The sequence below is a fragment of the Argentina silus genome, assembly GCF_951799395.1.
Source record: "Argentina silus genome assembly, chromosome: 10".
NCBI lineage: Eukaryota > Metazoa > Chordata > Actinopteri > Argentiniformes > Argentinidae > Argentina > Argentina silus.
Genome location: NC_139664.1, coordinates 21,877,084 through 21,899,675, shown reverse-complemented (window position 1 = coordinate 21,899,675; position 22,592 = coordinate 21,877,084). Strand labels below are relative to the sequence as shown.

General features: G+C 39.3%; 2 protein-coding genes across 2 annotated transcripts in view; one reads left to right on the top strand and one right to left on the bottom strand.

The window, feature by feature from the left end:
- Nucleotides 1-1,792: 1,792 nt before the first annotated feature.
- On the top strand, nt 1,793-14,815 carry LOC310811358 (IgGFc-binding protein-like; the record flags this gene model as incomplete). Its single annotated transcript, XM_083679478.1, has 4 exons — nt 1,793-1,819; nt 5,955-6,071; nt 12,127-13,371; nt 14,343-14,815. The coding sequence occupies exons 2-4, from the start codon at nt 6,026-6,028 to the stop codon at nt 14,813-14,815; spliced, it is 1,764 nt and encodes a 587-aa protein (XP_083535604.1). The 5' UTR covers nt 1,793-1,819; nt 5,955-6,025.
- A 3,409-nt stretch (nt 14,816-18,224) lies between these two features.
- The window catches only part of LOC310811357 (sialic acid-binding Ig-like lectin 15), a gene marked incomplete at both ends in the record, with an annotated part of 29,074 nt that continues 24,706 nt past the window's right edge, over nt 18,225-22,592 (bottom strand). Inside the window, 2 exons of the mRNA XM_083679477.1 lie at nt 18,225-18,646; nt 19,033-19,422. Coding sequence (XP_083535603.1) covers nt 18,225-18,646; nt 19,033-19,422 — 812 coding nt within the window. The remainder of the gene's footprint in view (nt 18,647-19,032; nt 19,423-22,592) is intronic.

The following is a 22,592-nucleotide window of genomic DNA, read 5'->3' as shown; positions in this document are numbered from 1 at the left end:
CACCGACCATTGCAATCGATGAGACTGGTTATGTTGACAGAACACCTTTATTTTCATTACAATTTAATTTCAGAATGATATAATTATATGAAATAAAACATCTTAATATAAAGTGTTCTTCCTGCTTCTTGTTATTCTCAGTTGGGTCCAGAGTTCCTGTGCTGATATTAAGCCCTTTTGTTGCTGGATTTATCTAATACAGAAGACCTGAAAATATGCTGTTTGAGTTTGACTTTTTGCTAAAATGTCTACTTATTAATCATTGCTTTAACTCACTAACTGCCAAAGAATTCCGGAACACTCACCACCTGGACTGCCAAGTGTTTTACCTAGCAATAATACTTTGATTGGCTACAAAATTAAGCATTATAATTTATGCATTTTCAGTGAATAAAGTCACCCTTGGCACTCTAGAATGTTGACCATTTGGGCGACTTTATTCACCCTCGGCTCTAAATGGGTTAACTGTTATTGCATTGCTTATTGCTGTGTGTGTACATATGAATGTACTTACTGTCTGTTTGCTGTTTACAAGATACTGTTGTTAGGCCTAGTGGTCAAATACTTTCCATTACAGTCCATACTCCTTGTTTACTTACTTATCTGTTCTGGAGGAAACTAATTAGCCAGGGCTTGTTGTTTTCAACATCATATTCAGGTATCATAATTCATACTTCATGCTCTGTCAATAAAAGAAGCCCACATCAAACTGTTGGAGTTTAGCAGCCAGGTTTAAGTGAGCATCTTTGAGAAACCATGCATAATACGTCTCTGGCTGGATTGGGAGAGCTAGAGGTCTGTTTTTTCAATACATCAGAGGTAGAGCTAAGATGACATACTCTAATAAGTGGCAAAGACAGATATTAGATATTACAAAGAACATCCTCCATCCGCCTTGGTCTGAGCTTACTTTATTGTTTTATTATATGTGATACTGGGCAATGACACATCAATAACAAAATGCCCACAGCAAAAGGTTATGTGACATTTGAGTGTTCCGATAACTACAGTATGAAGTTGAACATGTTGTATAATGATCTGAATGGTCACTACTCAAAGTGACTGTTTGGCCATTTGTGATGCTTTTAATATTGTAAAGCGTTTATTATGGCAATGTATTTACTGGACTTCCATTAAACAATCTGCTAACTCACTCAGGACATTTAAACATAATGATAAGATGACTGTGATTGGATTTAAGCAGTCCAGATCCAAGGTTTGAATATCACTGACCTGCACAATTTTCTTCACTGCACTGTGTTCTGGACATTGTACTGGACAATAACTAATTTAAATTACATGCACATGTCACTGATGAAAAAGTACTTGTAAAGGAAATCCCAATAATCACTAAACAATCAGAAATCCACTAATTAATACAACATTGACCTGGGCTGTACAGAGATTAATACAGCATTGACCTGGGCTGTACAGAGATTAATACAACATTGACCTGTGCTGTACAGAGATTAATACAACATTGACCTGGGCTGTACAGTGAGCACAATGCCATTACAGTTTCAGTCAATCAAAATGATTTAGTTAAAACTGAATGTCAACTGTTGTAATGACAATGACAATGACATGTTATGACAGAATTGAGTGTATCATAGTGTAGGTGCTGTCAGTTCACTTACAGCAGTAAATGCTCCCCCCCCCCCCTCCCAATCCTCCAAACCTTTGCATCCCATGCAAAGAGTTGCCAAATAACAGGAGTTTGACTGTCAAATGTGTCCTTACATGTCCAAAGGAGGAAAAAGGAGAATCTAACCTGAGTCAATAGACTGAGAGAAGGTGGAGAGAGTGCATCCACCCTCTGGTAAGATGATGTTGACTTTGGAATTTTGTTCAGGACCAATATAAGCATTTTGTTTTAAAACCAATTGGTCAATCTGTAACTATTATGTAACAGTGATTGTATTTCTGTGTAGTGAAATATTGTTATTATTAGTTAAACTATGTACATTGCATGTAGAGTTATAGTTAGGATCAGGGGGTTATTGCTGTAAAATCCAGAAATGATTTGATTGTTCTACCTCAAATGAATTGAAACCACTTATACAATGGGATGTCACTTTAACCAAGTACTTTAACCATTAATAGATTGCTTGTTTTGTTATATTCTGGGATTTAATCTGATGTTCAATAGTCATTTCTATTCATGACATACACCAGTGGTGTCAAACTAATTTTGGTTGCGGGCCGCAATGGACCAAATGCCACCTCATGCCGGCCGTAAAAATAATACATATGTTAGTAAAAATAAACGAACGTCCACTGCTGTGCGCACCGGCGCATCATGTTATTACAATACTCAATATTACAGTAGCCTATACTCAGCTACTAATAGAATTATTAATTAATTAACTATTATAATTAATTAATTAATTATAAGTCCATTACAAGCAATAATAAGAAATTATCGACAGATATATACTGTATATTTGACATTTTACCAAGTACAATAAATACCTGTAAATCGAAATCAAACTCTTTTTTTCCATGTCCTATAATCAGTGGAGGGGGTGGTAGGGATTAGCAAATTAAATAAAAAAAGTTGAAGACATTATGCAAGCAATGCTTTCTGATAGAACTTAATTGGTATCTTCCCATTTCAAATCTGATTTATCCAGTTTTTTTACACAAATCACCTGTGCGCCTGATTGGCCACCCAACGTGCCAGTTTAAAGAATATTAGTTAGAAATGCCTAATAAATTTAGTAATACTGTCTTACCTTATCATAACCCGAAATATAAGGTGGTTTTATTTACTGTTTGTAAACAATGTCCATGTCATCGAATTTACATAACACTTTTCAAATTGTTTCAAACAATCTAAATAATATTTCAATATCATGGACTGTTCCATCTGTCTATGAATTTGTCTAGAAGTGGTCACATTTCCCCAGCCCCATCTCAACTTACACTGCTTATTAGTTAGCCTTTACTATGGTAGCTAAGTAGAGAATGTAGAACTGGAGACGCTTTCACTACTGGCCTATGAGGACAACTCAGGGTAAGATGATATTTCACCTAAACATGAAAATAGGCTGAATTGTCCGTTTAATACCAAAACAAGTGTCAGGAAACATTTGGCGGAAAGTCGAGTGAAGTATTGCACCTTTAACCTTAATTACTTTTGTGTCAGGATAAAACAAGCCTTCAACATTGACTACTCACCTCTCTGAAATGAAAGAGCATGTTGGAGAAAACCCTTCATGTGTGTCATGATGCAAATAACTTCCTGCCATCACAAACTAGATGTCACAACAACAGAAGCCTCTTTCCAATGTTGTCCTAGTCAACTCATATGGTCAAATCTAGACTGGGTATTTGAGTAGATATGTAAAACCTGCAGTGTGCCTAACCAAGGTTGCTAACAACAACTACAAAGGTATTAGATCATGGGGCTATTTTGCTGTATGTGTGAATTTGAGTAAGTTCCCATGAAGAATATGAAAATAAAACACTGAAGAATACGGGTCAAACATAAGACATACATTTATTCCCAATGATTATGATTATTCTAACAGTTATGGACATGATAAAGCGAACTCAACACAAGTGGTCACATGACCAACTAACACATGTTAACATTCCGTTATATCTGACTCCAAAAGATATTTTATGGTTAATAATGATTGACAATGCTTTGCTCATCCCTGTGTGACAGACACTCGATCATATCGGATCCTAGATTCCATTAAGAATACCCAATATGATATGACCATGCTTTTAAGTTAGAAGAAATCGTGAGGAGTTTACACATGGTCCGATACCTGATGTGATGACTCGAGTCTACGTGTTGCTAACTATGCATGTGAACATTAAACATTAATGGTGAACTCTGTGATAACTTGGTCACGATTATGTCGTGCTGTTTTAACATAACCTTTATCTAGCGCGCAACATCACATTAACGCACATAGGAAGAATGAGAATAGAGTATCAACAAATTAACCGATTTAATGGTTTCAAAGAAACATACAAAATAAACAAACTGTAGTAAACTAATGGAAGTTTAACCATACGTCTAAAGCTATGTGTGTCAAAAACAACACAGGAGAATGGTGCCCATCGCAGGCCTAACCCAAAAACTCAAAGAATGTCTCGCTGTCCCCTCTTTAAGTGTCATTCCCAACAAAGGACAAGGTGTGAGACACATTACAATCGCAAAGTAATTGACAAATGGCGAGGATGCGATTTCTTCAGACACATTACAATCGCAAAGGAATTGACAAATGATGAGGGTGCGACTTCAACTGTAAATAGGTATACACATTTAAATCAAGGCTGGCGCCACCAAAATCCGTCTACACCCAAACCTTCCAGCCAGAATGATTCAATGTATTACTTCAGAATATATATGATTCTTTTAACAATATTAGTTTTCTTAACTTTTCAAAACGTTTTAAGTTGAAACACTTTTTGTACATGACACCAATATAAATTAATGAATAGAATTAAAAGTAGCTCTATAACTGTGTAATTATGTTATTCCTGTAGTAACAACATTGTATCTATAAAATAACTACTCATGGTTACATAGTCATTTGTCAATTGCTATGTAGATATAGTAGTTATAGAGTTGAGTGTTGTTTTCACACCTGTTTGCTATCTGAGAAACACCATTAGACACATTATCAAAAGAATGGAGGCTAAGGGCCTCTTGCAATGTACAAGAATTGGGGAAACTCCCTGAGTTAATTACCCGGGAGGTGGGTAACGATCGAAAAGAATAAAGAATTGGGTTTGAGAATTTGTTGACAGACATTTCAATAATAAGTATGGAGATAGATTACTGCCAATATTATTGTAAATAAATGACAGTACAACTCACAAATGTGTACCATGATCCGTAAACAAAAAACACAAATATAATTTACTATCCACACACAAACACCTCTTGATATGTATTTGTAAAACATTATTTTAATACATGCACAATGATTTGTAATATGTAAGATTTGAATAAAAATGGAAGCAGTGACAACCATCTTTCTTAAAGTTCTGAATAAAAAGCACTGAATTTGATACAACACTTAAGCATTAGAACTGTCGAATCTGCATTTGCAGATCAAATTACGTCTGTGGATTTGTTTTCAGAATGTTGGCACTAACATTCAATGTGTTTATAGCGAAATGATCGACAAATGCATTGGCTTTATCTTAGTTGGCTATCTCAATTTAACAAGAAGTTGTAGGCTGGAAGGCTTCTGTAAAAAAATTATTTCGGGTTGACTTGGTTTATCCCATCGATTTTTACTACGGTTTATACTCAGTAGTACTGTCATTTGATACAATAAGTCGCAAACACATCATGAACATTCCACTGTTACCCGACATAAATTTTGGGCGTTCTTGTCATTTGTGAAAAGTATAAATACAGAAGGAGAGCTATGGAACAGGTAGATGCCAAGTAGAGTCCTTGAGACGACCCTAAAACCCTAACCATACAACATGGTGTAATGCGCAATATCCCATGCATGAATTTAGCTGATGCTTTTATCTGCTCTATTTCAACCTAAAGATCCCTGTTTATCTACTGAAAATACATGATCAAAGAGGGTATTAATCTGAATTATTATTGGATACCTACACAAAGTAATACTTTTATTTATAACTTCAGAAAGATGCTTGTCACTGCTTTCGTTTTTATTCACACATCGTGGCATTTTGTTTGCAAATGTAAGAGCATTTATTCACAGATCTTTAGCCATATTTACAAATCATTTTGCATTTATAAAGTTTTGCAACCATTAATAATGGTTTACAAATACAAGTCAAGAGGTGTTTGTGTGTGGTTAGTAAATTATATTTGTGTTTTGTCTTTTTTGTTTGAGAATCATGGTAGACATTCATGAATTGTACTCTATTTATTTAGAATAATATCAGCAGGATTCTATCTCCATAGAATAGCCTCACATGGCAAAACATTTTGTCTACCTCAACAGCCCAGCTTCCTGCTAAACTCCAGCCTGAAGTACCTGCTGTACCCATCTGGAGTGGTGCCCCACTGGTAGTCATGGGTCTGATGATAATTATTGTAATCATAGCATCATTTTACCCAGGTGAGTGAGTCCCACACAGTAGCTCTCGAGTTCTGCCCTGTCACAAGATTTAGAGAGAAAGACAGGGTCGAATATTGGGTGCATCCTACTAGTCTAAAGTGCTCCACTCTTCTAATGTCCTTTCTATCATTCACACAAAGCAGATTCATCAACCATACTGCTATACTGTCTTTCAAATAGTGCCAATAAAGAGAAAACACTGTGTGTAAGTTATACGATAGTAGGGCATTTTTTTGTCTATTGGCTCTATACTCTATACTTAGAAATGACAACACATATAACAAAATTAAGCACTTATGTTTAGTATTTTGTTGACAATTCTTTGCATGCAATAACTGCCTGAAGTCTGCAACCCACTGACCTCACCAGACACTGGGTATATTCTCTGGTGATGCTCTACCAGACCTGTATTGCAGCATTTGCCTAACATATTATCATCAGGACATTAAATGCACGTTCAACTGGATTTATATCTGAAGATGACTTCACAGGTCAAGAACTTTCCACTTTTTGGCTCTGAAAAAGGCACAATGTTTCTGTACACTTCAGAATACATTCTGCTGCTGCCGTCAGCAGTTACATCATCAATTAAGACAAGTTAGCCAGTTCTTGTGGCAGCTATACATGCCCAAACCATAACACCCCCTTCACCATGATTCACAGATGATGGTGGTATGCTGTAAATCGTGGGTAGATCATTTTTTCTCCAAACTTTCTACTTGAAATCACTCTGGTACATATTCATCTTATCTGTCAACAACACCTTTTTTTAGCCAACTGTAACCTGACCATCCTTTTTGAGGATAATTAGTTGTTTGCACCTTGCAGTGAAGTTTCTGTAGTTCGGCTGGTGACATATCCTGCAGATGGTAGTCTCTGACACATTCTGTGGGAAACAACTGTGGGACAATTGTTTGAGTTAGGCTTAGGGTTATTCTTTGGTCATCCACTGTAGAAGTCTTCCTTGGCCTACCAGCCCATTTGCAATTGCTGAGCTCACCAGTGTTTTTTTTCCTTTTAATGATGTTCCAAACTGTTGATTTTGGCAAGCACAACAACTGTGCTTCGGCTATGTTTCTGATTTTTCAGCCTAATAATATCTTCCTTGACTTTCATTGACACCTCTTTGTTCTTGATGCTGACTTCAAAGGCAAATGCAAAGCCTAGAATCAATACTAGACATTGACAGATCTCTGATGCACAATGATGTGACAGAACACACCTGAACTGTCCCATTACTTTTGGTGCTCTGAATAACATGTATACAAAGTGTTGTCATTTCTATATGGTGAAACCAATATGTACACAAATACCCTCAATTAAAAGCTGATAATATCTACTTTAACCTCATTAATTGTTTGATTTCAAATCCAAACTTTTTGAGTATAGAGCCAACAGAAGAAAACCATGCTTTACTGTCCATTACTTACGCAGGGCAATGTATATTCTAATGATAAGCTTATATTTACCTCCTGGAAAAAATATTCGATGATGCATTTTGTGCCATAATAAAGTGCTTTCAGTAAGTATTCATCCCCTGGACTTTCTCCATATTTTGTTGTGTTACAACCTGTGTCAAAATGAAAATAAATGTTTTTACATGTTTACAAATTAATTAAAAATCCATTAAAAATGAAAAGCTACCATAAGTATTCACCCCCTTTGCTATGACACTCCTAAAATTAGCTCAAATGCAAAAATGTCTTCAACAAGTCACTCAGTAAGTTGAATTGAGTCCATCTGATGCATAGGAATCAATTACACACTGTGTGGATTAGGCTGTCACTACCAACTCAGCAAATGTCATACTTTTCTCTTGATCCTGACAAACTCCCCGGTCCCTGCCGGTGACAAACATACCCATAACATCATGCAGCTCTCGCTATTCATCACATGAGGGATGGTGTGGAAACTGCATTGCATGTGCTGATAAAAACTTAATGCTTTGTAGTAAAAAACAAATAAACACATTTCCAGCCACTTTCTTTGCTGTATCACTTGAATTCATTGTTAACACAATTATAGATGTGAAACAGATCTTTTTCATTAAAGGATTCTCTTTCGCCATTCGGTTGTATAGACCAATTTTGTAGAGTGACTGGGATGATGTTGTCCCATCGACTGTGGTTTTTCCTCTCAGCCATGACAAAAATGTAAAAATCACATGAACTATTATCCTTGCACTCAATTCAACTTATTGGGTGAGTTACTGAAGACATGTTGGCAATTTAGCTACACGTTAGGTGTATCATAGCAAAGGGGCTGAATACTTATTGACTCAATCTTTTTATTTTTATTTAATTAGTACAAATTTCAAACAAATACATTTCACTTTGACTTTATGGGGCCTTTTGTGTCGATCAGTGACCCCCCAAAAAGTCCATTAATTCTATTTTAATGTCAGTAGGGCATGGGCCGGACCCCAAAATTGTCTAAACTATTTATAGAAAGCCTACGCAATTTCTTGGCATCGCTAGTTTGTGCACATCTTCCAAATAACTTTTTTTTTTAAATTATCTGCCTGCTCAGGCATCTTCGTCTTTGTAATGTATTGGCATTATTACAACTTTGTGTTTCAAATGTATTAATAAGGGCCTTCCTTATTGGCTGTATAAGAGTCCTTAGCTGTTGTGCACATGCGCTGTACTCCGTCTTAAAATTGATCAGTAAACGAGCATCCACGTAATGTTCTGTCTCCGTTATTGAAAACGTGAATATATATAACTCTAAATATATTACAGTCTTAGTACTTTGTTGATGATCCAATCAGATCTCCAGTACTTTACGCCATGGAAAAGGCAGCCAATAGCGTTCCTCAAACCAGAACAAATAAGTAAACAATGTTCAACTTGGTAGCATGTAATGCCCGTACCGTTGCCGCTAGCCGTTCTATTTGGTATATGATAAATCTGTTTATGGGTGCACTTGAATTATAAAATGTCATCGTCGTGGTGTAAGTGGATTTGTTCAAGCTTGTTTATATTGTCAAACATTGTAATGATATAAGAAATAGAAACAGAGAACCTGTGCTTAGGGCTGCGGCTATAGTTTCTAAATTATGTGCAATCTTGACTGAGCAATGTTCAATTTGACCTGTTTATTTGCGTCTCTCTTATCTGCCTTGGTTTACTAAACTTTACTTAAACCACACAATGTGAATGCCACTTAATTTTTGTCCTTAACGATAGCATCAGTGATGTTAGTGCAGTGAATCCAAGTAAACTCAGTTTATACACTTTTTTATTTAGGTGAAAAGGGTTTACCCACCTTTTACGTTAGGTCTGCTTTTTGCATTAGGGTTTTGACCACTTATTTTCTTTTTAGCACTACATCCCTGGATGGGATTATATGTATTTTACAACAATTTATTCTTTCAAGTACAGCAGCAGTTTATGCTAAGAATCAGCCAAGCCCCTCAAATCAATCAATTAATATCCCAGTAGGGAAATGCATTATTCAGCCAGGAGTTGATACAAAACAAGTTGATACATAACAATATATAGCATTCTAAAAATATTGAGGCAGCATGTGGGGTGAGGTGCTACTACAGGCTAAGGAGCTGGGTTGATTAACTGGTACAGAGGCTCAGGGAGGCATGGTAGAGGTCCAGACATAAGTCTTTATTGACATAAGGTTAAATACAGCATGTCATTGATGAACTCAAGCTTTTACAAGCACGTACATCAAACAGTTCAAAATAAAGGTGAGTAAAGAAACACATCCAACCTGTGTGGCTGCAGCAGCTGGTAGGAGCAATACCTTTGATTGATAATCAGTCTCAGCTGGCCCCATCTAACCAGCCTATGCCCCTAAAATGGATGGGCTTGTAGTGTGGGGAGGGCCAGAGGGGGCGACAACCCCTCATGACATCAAAATATACTGTAACGACCCTGTGTAAGGCCCATTAGCGGCACCACCAAGGGAGTTAACTCAATTGGTGTTGTAGCTAGCACAACCGGTTTGTAAACTGAAGGCAGTGTGTTCGATACCCGCTTAGGGCAAGCTACTCTACCCTGCCGTTCACTACAATATATACATTTATACATACACTGACACAGTTCACATCACAAACACACAACTGACAATTATTTAAATGAGATCTGTACAATGGGAATATTGGCTTGCATCTGTCAAATTTTATATCAAATATTGAAATAACTGCAGGTTTGTGGTAGGGGTGTTTGCCCTCAGGGACAGGTCTAACCTGAGTGTATCTCACAATTGTACGTATGTGGGGTCCCCTATTGTGGCTGCTGAGGGGATTGACTCCTATGGTACAATGTCATCCTACTAGGTCTTAATGTTATTCCATTCCCTATTGCAATATCTCATTGTGAAATTGAACACATTTTGTCTAAATTGCAAAGATTATTTGAAAGTAGGATGGAAGTAGAGGACTTCAGGTTCAGAATCAGGTATTGCAGTCAGGAATCAAATAATGTTAAGACCGCCCGTGAGACTTGTGTTGTAGGAGTCAATTCCATCAGTAGCCCCAACAGGGGAGCCTCGGACCCCACATATGGACAGTTGGGAGGTCTGCTCTGTCTAGGGCAGGTCCAGCTTCAAGTCTATACTGGTGAATATGACCAGATTTCTGGTAGCAGGGCTAAATTGCTCCGCTCCTCATTAGTGTATGCCAGGTAAGAGAGTAGAGTATTAACCAAATGAAAGAAATATGGCATAGCATTACAGATGCGGAGATAGATGAACATCCTAGCAGTATATAACTGGCAACAAAACTACTGTACTAGAATAGAGAGAGCACATTGAGGGAGCTCTCCCATCCTCCTTCACCAAGCATTGACAAGGCTATAGGTACGATGTTAATTTTATTGTTCTTACACAACTACTGTTATCTGTTATAATATAATGTGACAGTATGAAAGAGACAGATGGTCTTGGGCTGATGAGAAACAGATGACAGGTACTTATGTATGTACAAACATAAACATTTTTAGTAAATTGTACTTATCGCTCAATGCCATCTCCTGACCTCAAATCCAAATTGGGACATACAGATTCCCTGAAAAAGTAAAGTGTAATATTACAATAATAGCAATCACTTCTGAGATTAAGACAGTTTTAAGACATGGAATGATATGATGGTAACTGATGGGGCTATCTTCTCTCTTTCCCCCTTATCGTTTTGTCTCATTACAATGTGGTACAAGTGCAAGCACAGACAGAAGACATCCGTGATGAAACTGCACCCACAGTTCTAGTTCTACATGTACTGTACTAAGAATAGCAAAATTGTTTTCACATTGATTGAATATTGAAGATGGATATTGCCATAGCTTCCGTAGATTTTAACCTAGCTAGCCAGGTACTACTAGCAGGTTTCGTTAGCTAGATGCATAAATCCTACGTTCAAACCTGAGAGATATTTTACAGCTTGCATCAATGACATCATATCATTTAACTTGATGATGATAATAATCAAAACGTTGTACGTACCTGATGGCATTACACCTGTTCATGATGGTTATTCTGCCACTAACGCTGAGCGAAGGTTTTTCATACCTCTCTGCGCCGTGTCTGTTTACTTCCTTGTCTCTCAGTTGGTAAGAACGTGATTGGCAGACTCAATGTCACAAGATGATTACAAGAGTTTTGGATTGGTTTACTAAAATGTGGAAGAATTTACATTGCCAACAAACGAAAATATGTTGAAAAAAAATATATGTAGCTTATATATATATAAAAATACTGTCTCCTCCCTCGCCAGGGATCGATCATCTAAAAAATTAAAGCAGATAGAGCGCTTTAGCCCACAGCCTACAGGTTGTAACATAACATGTGGAAAAAGTCCAGGGGATGAACACTTACTGAAGGCATCATCAAAATCACTTTTCCAGAGAGAGGAAGCCATTTTAGACTACTGGGATATTATAGTGATAATGAAAGTTAAATAAGGGAACTACAACAGACATACACAGGAGTGGAGCTGTAAATGGGTTGCTTTGGATACTTTAACTTCTCTGACAGCAAAGTTTTTTTTAAATGGCACTTGAAAATGTTTAAGCAAACACCTTCCCTCTCTTAAAATCCACAGCACTCTGCTCTCCAACTAGCTATGGCAAAGAGTTCATCACAGCATTCCCTGAGAACATCGCCTTTTACCATCCTACTCATGTTAGCAACAGGGTCAAAATCACAGCCCTTTACAGCGACACCAAGGTCACTGTCACCATGGATAGATCCACCATGATACAAAACTTGTATCTGTCGGCAGGACAGGTGCAGGCGGTACCCCTACCAAATTCAGATCTCAATTGGTCAAAGTACTCCAACAAGACATTGGTTGTATCGAGCAACAACGACATCACTGTTCATGTCATCAGCCAAAGAGGTGACAGCGTCCAGACAAGTTTGGTTCCACCTGTAGAGAGCTGGGGAAAAGAGTACCGCATCCCGCCGATACCCAAGATGAAACATCCATCCCCCTTAACATCAGGCGCTTCCTCGTCCGGGCCTCTAAAAGACTCACAGAATAGCTTGTTTAGACTCCTTATCATTAATGGTAATGTCAATGATACAGTCAACACGGTCACCATCTCTGGGGCGGATGGGGGGGAAGACGAGACCATCAGGCTCAAATCATATGGGCTTGTCCAGCTCTGGATCAATGAGTCACAGCCATTGCTGCATGTGTCTGCCTCTCACCCTGTGGCGGTTTTGTTTAGCCATCCATGTGCTGCGATGAATAACTGTACTTGCACCATGCTGGTTATGCCCCTGGCCCCTGTCCTCTCTTGGGGATCGAGTTTTCTGGTACCCCTCTGGTTGGCAAAAGGAGCCCCAAATGAAACAGTCTTTCTGTTGACATCCGAACAGAGCGTGTCTCTTCTCAGTGGACCCCCAGAGCTGCCTTCTCATCTGTCTGCCCACGAGTTGCCCTTCTACCCCGGCCTCCCTGGCAGCTCCTCCCTGATCAGGACCTCTGGTCCTGTTTCCCTCACCCTCTACAGGCCTGGCCTTCTCCTCAGCCTCATCCCACTGAACGACTTCTCTTCCTGCTACCTCCTACACTCCCTCAAGTACAGTAGGAACCAAGCCTTACTAGTGGCCCCCACAGCCAAGACAGATGGGGTGCATTTGGGGACAGATCAACTTACAGCCACCTGGACATCCATGGAGGGAACGGAGCACTCCTGGGCAGTTATTGACTTGCAACCATACAAGATGAAGTATGTGATCTGGCATAATTCCACTAAAATGGCTGCCTACTACCTGGGATTTGATGAAGCAAGGGGAAAGATGTTTGGGAATCCAGCTCTCAGCCTCGGCAATGATCCAGGTATGGTGTTCCAGAGCAGTGTAGTTCCTGTAATATTAATTTTCTGCAAACCTGTATGTACAACTGCTCAACTTATTTTTATCATCATATTTATTCAATATGTACAATTCAATCCACAACTCCTCCTAACTAACCCTCATGGGTACATTTATTTGTCTCTCATTGCAGACGCACACTAAATAGAAACAACAAAAAGTACACACTATACATTTTACGTTATCAATTGTTAAGAATCAAATTAGGGGCATTCTTCGATTGGTATATCAATTCACATCTAAATTAATGATATATAGACATTTATTCTTCAATAAAATATAAGAAATGCCTCATGAGCTTAGTTAATTTGCCTTACCCCATCAGAAACCCAAATATAAGCTTGCTTTACTATTGTTTGGAAACGATGTAATTGTAAACAAAAACTGTGTAGCTTCAATACATGGTTAAACTATTATTTTCATCTCATGGATTATGAGTCCTTGCATCCATAGCTCTCTCTATGAATTTGGGAGTGGTAACATTTCTCCAGCCCCATCCCTTAGCTGTTTACCAAAAAAGTGGCAGGTGACCACTTTGTTATTGTTTGAATCTCGGATTGCCCCTTTAATGTTAAAATGCATTATCAATCAGAAGGATTTTAATAAGTGTTTAAGTTTGATCATGCTGTATGTTTCTTTTTAGCAGTTTATACATATTTAGAGCTTTAAAATTGTCTTACTGCTTTTACTGCTTACCAGGTAAAATGTCACTGCACGGGAAGATAATTGATCTTATTTTAAGCCGTTTTCTCATATAAATGGCTTAAAATAAGCTAAATATATCTCCTAGTCCAGTGAAAAAATGTGCTAACACACAGTGCTTGATACCATAAAAATTATAACATTAATATTCTGAATAGCAGATAATCACGCTTGTTCCGATCTAATCTTTAGCATGAATTAATCTTTTGTTCTTTTTCTGTGTTTTTTGCAAAGACTCCCAGGGCTGTGTTCTGAGACCAGATGTCATAGAAATAGGGGAGGAGGAAGATGGCTGGCCTGAGTCGCTGCAGTACTGCCATATAAGAGGATTCAGACTGATTAGCCTCAACACCCAGCCTTTTTATCAACATGTGACAAAGAGATTGAGGGAGTCAGGGAGTCTGGGACACGGGCAGAGACAGGGGCAGGGGAAGGGGAAGGGGAAGGGGAAGGGGAAGGGGAAGGGGAAGGGGCAGGTGTGGATAGGCCTCCGTCGGAGCTCACAAACGGGGAAGTGGTACTGGTTGAGCAGGGCCCCAGTTGACTTTACCCACTGGGCAGAGGGCGAGCCGGGCACCCCCATGCAGGGCCAGTGTGCTGTGATGAGTCTAGATCCTGAGGCTGACTTTGCGTGGAGTGACGAGAACTGTTGCCAGGCTCTCCGAGCCGTCTGCTACAAAGATCCGGAGTACTTCCCTGTTAACTAGCACTTGAATTCTAGTCTCCCAATTCAGACGTGTTGTCTCCCGGCAAATTACATATGCTAATCTCATGTAGCCATACATCTAAATCATGTAATTCTTACGCCACAATTTGGAGGTCTGGAGAAATTGTTACTTACATAACCCACATGCCCATAGAACGGTTGCTTGTTGTTATGTGCATCATCTTTTCTGACCGGGTAGGATGATTTTGCAGAGAGTTGTTGCCTATGCTAGCTTTCAACATTGAAGAAAATTAAAGAAAACCTGAAGGAAAAACTAAATTGATTCTCCCAAACAAGGTATTTGATTGGTTTGATGTGTTGCAAGGCGTCACTTAATTCAAACCACACCATTGTCACTACTTTCTGCAAAGGATTTCCCCAGGCTTTCCGAACTAGGAAACTAGGTCTCAACAAGGTTTATATTCTTCAAACCTCAACAACTAATCTGCAATTTCAATTATTTGAAGTAGCCTATACCTGCATGACATCAATAATTGCATCAACACTGTTTTTATTTTTTTAATACAAAACCTTTCAATGTGTGAAGGGTGATTTTGGGAATTTTCCAACTTAGTTTTAGGATGATTGAGATTATTTGTGAATTTACATGTAATATTCTGTGCTTATTTCTCTGCATCTATGCCTCTGCAATGCTCTTGTTCCCGAGGAAAATACATAAAACTACGCTATTATCTAGCTATTACATTTTATTGTTGATTGTTGTTGATTGCTGTCATGTTGTTGAAGAGTTGCTCTGCCCCAAGCATTTCATTGCATTCTATACTTGTATGTAATGTCATGATAAATAAACTTGAATTTGAACTTGCTTCAAGCGAGCCTCGTTTCGCAGACGTGCTGCTTTTGCATGCAGTCTAGCATGTCTCATAGATCACCATTTGTTGTTAAACCGGGGCTCACAGTACTGAGATGTTACGGTGCCGTGACGGCATTTGTATAGTTTAATCGTTATCAACTTAGCTAACACTGCTAGCAAGCTATATTTTTTGAAAATGGGCATTGCTGAAGTGGTTTTATTTTTTCTGGAATTGTAATTAGGTTGTTGGAACACTACCCACGTGGGGATCACTGAAAATTATTGGCTGTTCCAGTTTGAGCTGCCAATTGACTGGTTGGGAGTTCACGTTACTCCACCCCTCGCTAACGCACTTCTGCCTTGAATTTCCCCAGGCTTTCCAAACAAGGTGAGAAGAAAGACTGGGGGCCTAGCTTTTGGTTAACCGTCTGCTCAACAATTGACTTCTCTGTCCTACAGTATATACAGAGCAGGAGGGATCTGCACATGCAGTAAATCCTCCTCTGATTCCCCCATTTCATTCTGAACCCCACCTACCCTCCTCCTCTGATTCCCCCATTTCATTCTGAACCCCACCTACCCTCCTCCTCTGATTCCCCCTATTTCATTCTTAACCTCACTTACCCAAACTCATGATGTATCTGTAGAACACCCTAAGTTCTAAAAACTTGATAGATTTTTTCCAGATGTACCGCATTAGCTGGTATGGATTGCTACCATAGAACGTCCACACAGTGTATTTGTTTAGGGTACCTGCTGCATGAGAATGGTGGTGTACCTGGTATAAGTGGTACAGTAAGTCATTACAGTACTTTACCAGGTAGAAGTACAGTTGGTCGAGTTTACAGTATGTACCCAAAACCATCCTGTCAGCTTGTTTTTCAGTTGGTTTTTAGAGCATGCACATATTATTTGTAATTCATTAATATATTATAAGTGCATTACAAACCTGATTCTTTCAACTATCTTAGACTACTTGAGCAAAATTTGTTTCTTAATGTTGAATGTAAAATCACTTTTTTGTCATGGACAATTATAGTACCGTAGGTGTTAGACATTAATTAAAATATTGTTAATACAGTGCTTATGGAGATACTTTCTGAACCTGACGATGAATGCCTTTTTGACGAGGAAACCGGTGAAGAGGTTCCACTGGACTCAACAATGGCGGCTTCTGTACTGTTGCCGGTTGAGGTCGATGAGGTGGGGGGTCGAGGGTCAGCAAGGTTCGGCGTAGTACTTGTCCCAAAGTTTGACATTTCCCGTTGGTCTACAGGCCACATTCTCAATGTTTCAGCTTTGCCGGGAGGTTGCTCCCTCATGGACGTCGATCATGATGACTGTTTCAGCTTTTCGTTGAATGCCTGGATACGGATGTTCCTGTTGCCATTCTGGTTGGCAAGGCCCAGCGAAGATTTACAGTCCCTGTTGCCACAGCGGTGCTCTCTCCTGTTAAGTGGTGTGCCCATGCCGGTACCATCAGAAACAGGGAAGTTAAAAACGTCTAAATGTCTAAAGCTCTGACCTAACTCGTTGTTTTGTTCATTATCTTTTGCAGGTTGTGTTTATGTCTTGTAAGGGTCTAGCCTGCTCAGGTACTGGTAGAGGACTTCACGTAGTAGAGATGGTCGATATGATATACAGTGCCCTGCGTAAATAATGGGACAGTGATTTTTTCTTCATTTGGCTCTACATTCCAAACGTTTGGATTTTAAATCAAACACTAACACATTACTAACACATTACTATGAGGTTAAAGTAGAGATTCTCAGCTTTTATTTGATGGTATATGTGTACATTTTGGTTCCACCATTCTGAAATTACACCACTTATTATGCATAGTCCCCCTATTTCAGGGTACCCAAAAGTAATGGGACAGATTTATCAAATGTTCAAATTAATCACTCATGTTTAGTATTTGGTCGACAATCCTTTGCATAAATGGTTAAACTGACATGAGCTGTATTTTAGTTTATCACACAGGCACCACGTGCATGTATGATATGCATGCACTACTGTCATGTTCATATTACATTACCTTACTGTGAAGCTGAGTGAATATGTTTTTAAGCATCCAAAAAGCATTGAAGGCACTGTGTATGGAGTTTATGTGTGTGAATCAGAAAAAAAAAACATATTTCTTTACATTGCTACAACGGCCACGCAACGTCTACACTTTAGGCACACGCTGATGTAGCAGGTAACCATGACTACAATATAGTCTATCAACTCTGGTCTAGCAGGTAACATTGAATATAATATAGTATCAACTCTGTATCTGCTAGTCTCACGGATGTAAAGTGGTGTAGTGATTGTGTGGTTTAGTCAATGAAATCTAATTCACCCCAACCCTGTTCCGCATCCTAAATTATAGAATAAAAGACGGAGATGGATTTCATATAAATGTATATTGAATTAAAGGGAAGCCAGTAGTATCCTCATACACCAGTAGTGAAAAAGTCTCTGCTTATCTGTTCTCTACTTTGCTAACAGTTAGCTGCATCCTCTCCAATAACCCAATAATAGCATTGTCTGAATTACATGCCAAAATTGCCTATAAGTGGCACCAGCAATTCTCAACTCAATTCACTCAATGTCATCTGAACCAGCATCTGCACCATGACAGTCTCCCTCCATGCACCATCCAGGCTCCCATTCCCAGTAGCAGGATCACCTTGGTCCCCAGAGAAAGTGAGAGAAGGAGCAGGAATGGAGGCGCCTCCCCGGTGACCTCCACTAGTCTGGGGGGCAGCACGTACAGGGTGGCCTGGTCCTTTCCCAGGGGATTGGAGGCAATGCAGGTGTACTGCTGTCCAGGGAGGACGTCTCGGAGCTGGCTGGTGGTGTGGTGCTGCCCTGGGGACTCCTGGGAGAGGGGGGATGTGTCAGCCCCCTCCAGGAGCTTGTCTGACCCCAGCCACTGGACGTCCGGTAAAGGGGAGCCCTGTACGAGACACCGCGCCTTGTAGCCAGTGTCTTCATTGCCCTCCACCCACAAGCCCAAGATCCGAGGGGCAGCTAACAATGACAGTCACGGCAAACACAAAAAAGAAAATATACACACACACACACACACACACACACACATATACACACACACACGCACATATATATACACACATATACGCACATATACACAAACAAGGGCAGATGAACAAACACGTACCGATATCAACGATATCACCCATTTGGTTACTCTCTCAGATTTCAAACAGTTCTCCTAAACAATACACCTAATCTATAGTACCAGATATTTAACCATCCTACATTGTTCAAAACGTGTCTCCTATTATTATGCCAAACACTCCAACCTTCTGTACTGAGGTCATGACTCATCTCTTTAAGTTTTCACTTTAATGCTGTGTAACAATGCCTGCACCCAACATTTCAATCTTTGCCCTTACCCTCCACTCGAAGCCTTGTGCCCATCTTGTCCTCATAGCTGGCATGGGCATGCCCAGGCACTTCAACACGGCAGTAGTAGCGTCCGTTGTCCTGCAGGGCGGCGCTGTTGATGCGTAGGGAGAGGTCATGCTCACGAGGGTTGCCCTCCAGGCGGTAGCGCTGGTCCTGCAGGTGCCCAGGCTGACAGGTCTTGGTCCCGCTGGGGCTGGAGCATTGGAAGAGCACAGATGAGCCTTGGCCGTGGCCCAGACGCCACACCACCTGCAGGGAGGAGTGCAGCATGTGGTGGGGGTGGGTGAAGGAGCAGGGGAGCACCACCGGGTAGCCCTCCCTAGCCCTCACCTCCGGGGGCACCTTCATGGACCAGCCATCGTCTTGGGAAGCTGAGGCTGCAGGGGGGGGAGGGGGGTATAGAAAAATAGGTTCCAGAATAAACTTTGTGGGCTTACAAAGTCTTATTTTGGTAGTGGAACATGCTTGAAGATGTTTGGATAGGTCGATAGATAGATTTGCAGGGTAGTTGAAAGAGAGTGAGATGGTCTTATTGTGGCAGCGGTTAAGTTAGAGAGGGTTTTTGAATGGTTAGAGGCTGGTTGGATGGATGTATGGATAGATGAAAGAGAGGATGGATAGATGAGAGAGGGGAGGTATAGATACATCAATACAATTAAGAGGTTAATTAGTATGGGCTATACTGAGTGAAGCAGAAGTGACTGGTGAAAGGATGATGACTAGGTAGTTGAAAGGTTATAAGGTTGGAAAGATAGAACGTCAGATAGATAGTATGTTAAAAGGTCATAGATAGAATGTTGAGTGGTTTCAGTGGGGTAGAACTGGTAGCCAAGAGAGTGCATTGTTATGTAATGATTCTACTAATGTGTTCTGCAGGTCTCCTGTTGTTTTTGAGTCCTGAAAGTACCATACCAGTTGCAGTAACAAAGGAGCTCACAGAATGTTGACCTAAATCAACATGATGTTACACCATGTTAACTGGATGAAACTTACAAAAAGAGTTCCAAAAAGATTAATAGTTTAACAAGTTTAAGATGGAGATTCATATTCATTTTACAGTTGAAATGGTATGAATAGTTTAACAGGTGTAAGTGCAGCAAAAGGAAAAAGTCATAGCAAAGCGACCTCTCTGCATGTTTTAAAGTTGGATTGGTGTGAATAGCTTAAAAGTTGTAGGAGGAGTCGCACTAGGAAGAATTGGAATAATAATAATAATAATAATAATAATAATAAGTATGTCGAAGAACAATAGTTGGACTTGTTGAAGCTAGCCCACCTAATAATACTTGTTATTATTATTATTATTATTATTATTATTAGGTGGGCTTGCTTCAGCCAGTCCAATAATTGTTCATTGGCATACTTATTATTATTATGTCGAAGAACAATAGTTGGACTTGCTGAAGCAAGCACTTCACTAATTATTTGCTAAAAATGTTGTTAAACTTCCTGGCTTTAGACAATAAAGACCATTAATAACTTGCTGTTGAGTCGTGACAATTGGTGACATTGTCCTTTAAAGCTGCACTCTGATGCATACCACCAAAAAAAAGGAAAAAACTATATCAAATAAGGCTTTTGACACATTCAGACATATATTCCATGATGCAGTTGCTAAAAATAATAGCTGTACATGTTGTTTCCCATGACTCATTGTGAATGGACAGGGGTTTGTCTGTGCAGTATTTTGACTTTTAAGATACTTCTGCTCTTATGTATTAAACCTGTGTTTTATACGTTAGATGAAGACACAACAGACATTAACATTAACATTAATCCTGGTATATTTATTTAGCACCTCATGTACAACTTATCTCACATTCAGAGCACACTTCTTGCTCTTCTCTATGCTAATTCTGGTCTAATACTTGCAGGTATGGTGATATACTGCTATCTACTGTGAAATTCTAAGTATTCATTTACAAGTTGGAAATTAATTATATACTATACCAACAAAGTATACACACTTATTATAACTTTAAAGTCATTATGGGCTAGTTGTAAGCTGTCACTTCATGAAAGCTTAGTCCTGGGTAAAGCATAGCAGTTGAGATCAAAAACCTTTGTTTCCTGTTTGACATTCAACTCCAAGAAAAATCCAACTATAGCCCTTTTTTTGTTCACTGAGCAGAGGGCTTATTTTATATCAAAGACAAATATCTTAATCAAATGAATCTTGAGAGAAATATAGGCTGTGTTCCAAAATGCGTTCTTGCACTCTATCTAGAGCATATACCGTACTTGGTACACGCTGTAGATAGGGTGCAACAACGCATTTTGCAACAACTATAGTTTTAGTCAAGACAACCTTTAAAGGTAGACTCTGGGATATGATGAACATAGCAAAACGTGTGGGTCGACACTGCCAGAGATGAAACAAACAGAATTTACAAAAAAAAGAACCCCAAAAGAACAAAGGCATGTCAGACCCTGATATTTTCGGACTGACAAAGGAAGATTGTCCTTTTTGTAGATTCGAAACCACTGAAAAGTGTGTCTGACCCAATACTAGCCCGTTTGGCAAGTATTTGAGCCCTGGCTTTACAGCATAAAGTGTGTTACCCTGTGGCTTGCTTACCTTCGATGAAAGACAGTAGGAGGCTCAAGATGCTGCAGAGGAACCTGGCATCCATGGTAAGACTGCTGTGTTTGGGATAAAGCATGTGAAGACGTGTATGTGTGTGTGTGTGTGTGTGTGTGTGTGTGTGTGTGTGTGTGTGTGTGAGTGTGTGTGTGTGTGTGTGTGTGTGTGTGTGTGTGTGTGGATCCACCCCAAGCTGACTCGCTTTGCAGACTCATTGTCCCGTGTCTATCTTTCCAGCTCATAAGTTGTTGTATAGCAGGGATCACTCTCTTGGTGATTGGTGATGGTGGTGCGATTTTTGTCTATATTTTGATTGGATATTACAACTTTTTTTTAAAAAAAACTTTTTTTACTATTACTGCTTTTTTTTACTATTTGCTATTGTATATTTTTATACAGTGCCCTGCGTAAGTATTTATACTCCAAATGTTTCAATTTGAATTCAAACAATTCAGATGAGGTTAAATACAGATTGTCAACTTTTATTTGAGGGTATTTGTGTAAATATTGGTTTTACCATTTAGAAACAACAACACTTTTCAATCAATCTTTTCAACACTTTTCAATCAAACAATTACTATGAGGTCCATGTATAGATTCTCAGCTTTTATTTGATGGCATTTGTGTACATATTGGTTTCACCATTTAGAAATGACAACAATCTTGATCCATAGAGTCCCCCTATTTTATGGCACCAAAAGTAATGGGACAGATTCATATAATGTCCAAATCAAGCACTCATGTTCAGTATTTGGTCGACAAGTCTTTGCATGCAATAACTGCCTGAAGTCTGCCACCCATTTAACCCACCCTATGCTGGGTACCTTCTTTGGTGATGCTCTGTCAAGCTTGTACTGCAGACTTATCATCAGGAAATGAAATACATGTTAAATTGGATTTAAATCTGAAGATTGACTTGGCTAGTCAAGAACTTTACACTTTTTGGCCCTGAAAAACTCTCTA